At 66.3% G+C, this 2,230-nt stretch overlaps 1 protein-coding gene across 1 annotated transcript in view; it reads right to left on the minus strand.

The window, feature by feature from the left end:
• SPOCK2 (SPARC/osteonectin, cwcv and kazal like domains proteoglycan 2) overlaps positions 1–1,795 on the minus strand; it is a 5,647-nt gene extending 3,852 nt beyond the window's left edge. The window contains 2 exon segments of the mRNA XM_009290593.1: positions 1,203–1,314; positions 1,725–1,795. Coding sequence (XP_009288868.1) covers positions 1,203–1,314; positions 1,725–1,795 — 183 coding nt within the window.
• Positions 1,796–2,230: the final 435 nt, after the last annotated feature.

Raw genomic sequence — 2,230 nt, forward strand, 5'->3', positions numbered from 1 at the left:
CCTCCTCCTGGCGGCGAGACGGCCCAGCCGAGCCGAGCCGACACCAAAAAAGAGAGAAAGAGAGAGCGAGAGCGTGCGCTGTCAGCCCCGGGGCAGCCCAAAGCCCCCTGCTCCCGGTCCCAGCCCACGGTGACGGGCACCCTGTGCCAGTTGGGCACCCCGACTTTCTGAGCTGCCCAACACTCCCATCACCAGCCCCAGATGCCACCGGCGCCCGCCACCAAGATGCTCCCCCACCTCTGGCTCTAGACCTGTAATCCTGGAGAGCCTTTATGCAGGATAAAGCCTTTCCCCGTCGCCCCTTGGCCAGCCAGGAAAGTCAGGGAGTGGGAGGGACGGGGTGTGGAAATAGGGATGGGGGGAGGAAGCCCCTGGGAGCCCAGCGAGGCCCTGCCGGGATCCTCGTGGGGTAATGGTCCTCGTGCCGCCACCCTGGTTTTTCAATAGCGAGCCCAGAGGGAGCGGGCTAAGATGGGTGTCGCTGCCTGGGGAGGCAGAGCTGCTCCCCCGGGGCCCCAAAAACATCCCAAGGGTGGGGGGAGCGATGGGGACTCAAACCCTCCTGGCAGGCGGCATCGCTCACCCCATGGGATGCCCTGGGGTGGGTTTTGTGATAATAAGGCAGGAGCATCGCTACCACCCCGGGGAGGGCGGGCAGGGTTTTGGATGGCAGCTCGAAGCAGAGGCACGGGAGGCAGCTCTGGAGGGGATGTCTCTCGCTCCGGCGTAGCGATGTTTGCACCACAATCAATAGCCCGCGTTCCCGTGCCGTGATTAGTAACACTGCAGCGCCCGGCAGCTCCCTGCGGTGCGGCTTTCGGCACGACCGCCGGCCTCCTCCCTGCCGCACGGTGGGTCACGCTCCCCGCACCGGCGCTGCTGGGCCAAAAACCCCACAAATCCACGGGATTTGCTTATTAATCTGCGCTAACCACCGGCAGGGCCGCAGCTCCCCCGGCCCGGCAGCCCTGGTGGCGGCAGCACAGCTGGGCGGGCCCCCCACCTGCTGCTAGTGGGGTGCAGCTAGCACCCAGGGATGGGGGTCTCTCAGCCCTGAACCCCCCCTAGAATGGCCAGTGTGGTGGGGGCACGTCCACATGTGCTCCCCCTTGAGCATCTGCAGCCGGCTGAGGTCCCAGGTGCCCAACACTGACGTTGTCAGCCGGTTATGTTGCTGGAGGGGTCTCCAGGGAGGCGGTTACCCCGTCCCTTGCACCCTCGCCCGTGCTCTGTCTCCCTAACCGGTTTATTTGGGGGGTGGCAGTGCCCCCGCCCTGCCCACGGCAGGGCACATCTCCCAGCGGCACATCCTTGCTGCCAAGGTGAACCCGAGTGCGCATTTGAACAAAGACCGGAGGGGCCGGCTCGGGGTTGGGGGGGCGGCTCGGTGTGTTCCCCCTCCCTGCTCGGCTGCCGCAGGTCCCCCGGCCAGCCCCGGATGGGGATGCAGTGCCGTGCCCCCACTCTGGAGGACATGAGCTGGGGGTAACTTGGGGGCAGGGGTGTAAAATGTCCCCAGGAAAAATCCCTGCCTGCCACATAAAATTAAGGATTGGAACTAAATGCCATTGAGGCTGTTATTAAGGGCTGCATAAAAGCAAGGGGTTATTGGATCCTGAGACGAATGTGCCAGGTCACCTGCCATTGCTCCAGCGGCCTCCGCATCCTCATCCTCGCCCTCCCCGCCTTGTGCCCCCCCCCCATCCCCAGGGACCACCACCCACCGAGCCAGGGCCGGCCCCAGCTGTGGCACCCTGCAGGGCTCAGGGGAGCAGGAATCCGGGAAGATGTCCATGCCCCGACCTGCGCTGAGCTGTCACCAAGGGGCTGAGGCCACGGCGCAGCCCTCCCCGCTGCCCGCAAAGGGCAGGCAGGGCCTGCCCGTGCCTCTGCCTGGGCCCTGATGTGCTGCCTGGGGAGAGGGTGCAGGGGACAGCACCCCCAGGTCCCTGCTGAGGTTGGCTTTGGCATCAAGCCCTGGCCATGGTGGCCTTAGCATCGGTCACGCCAGCTTTGTTAATGGGCACAGTGGCATTGGGCATGGTGGCATCGGGCACGGTGATGGTGGGCACAGTGGCCTTGGCGTTGGCGCTGCCAAAGCCAGGGAGCATCCCCTGGGTACCGGGGCTGGAAGCCGCCCACGGCCGCGGCGGGTGGCAGTGGGATGCGGGCAGCACCGAGCATCTCCGGCAGCCTGCGATGGAGCCGGGGGCCGGGGCCGGGGGAGGGT

Source organism: Aptenodytes forsteri, unplaced genomic scaffold (genome assembly GCF_000699145.1).
Source record: "Aptenodytes forsteri isolate BGI_AS27 unplaced genomic scaffold, ASM69914v1 Scaffold349, whole genome shotgun sequence".
Taxonomy (NCBI): Eukaryota; Metazoa; Chordata; class Aves; order Sphenisciformes; family Spheniscidae; genus Aptenodytes; species Aptenodytes forsteri.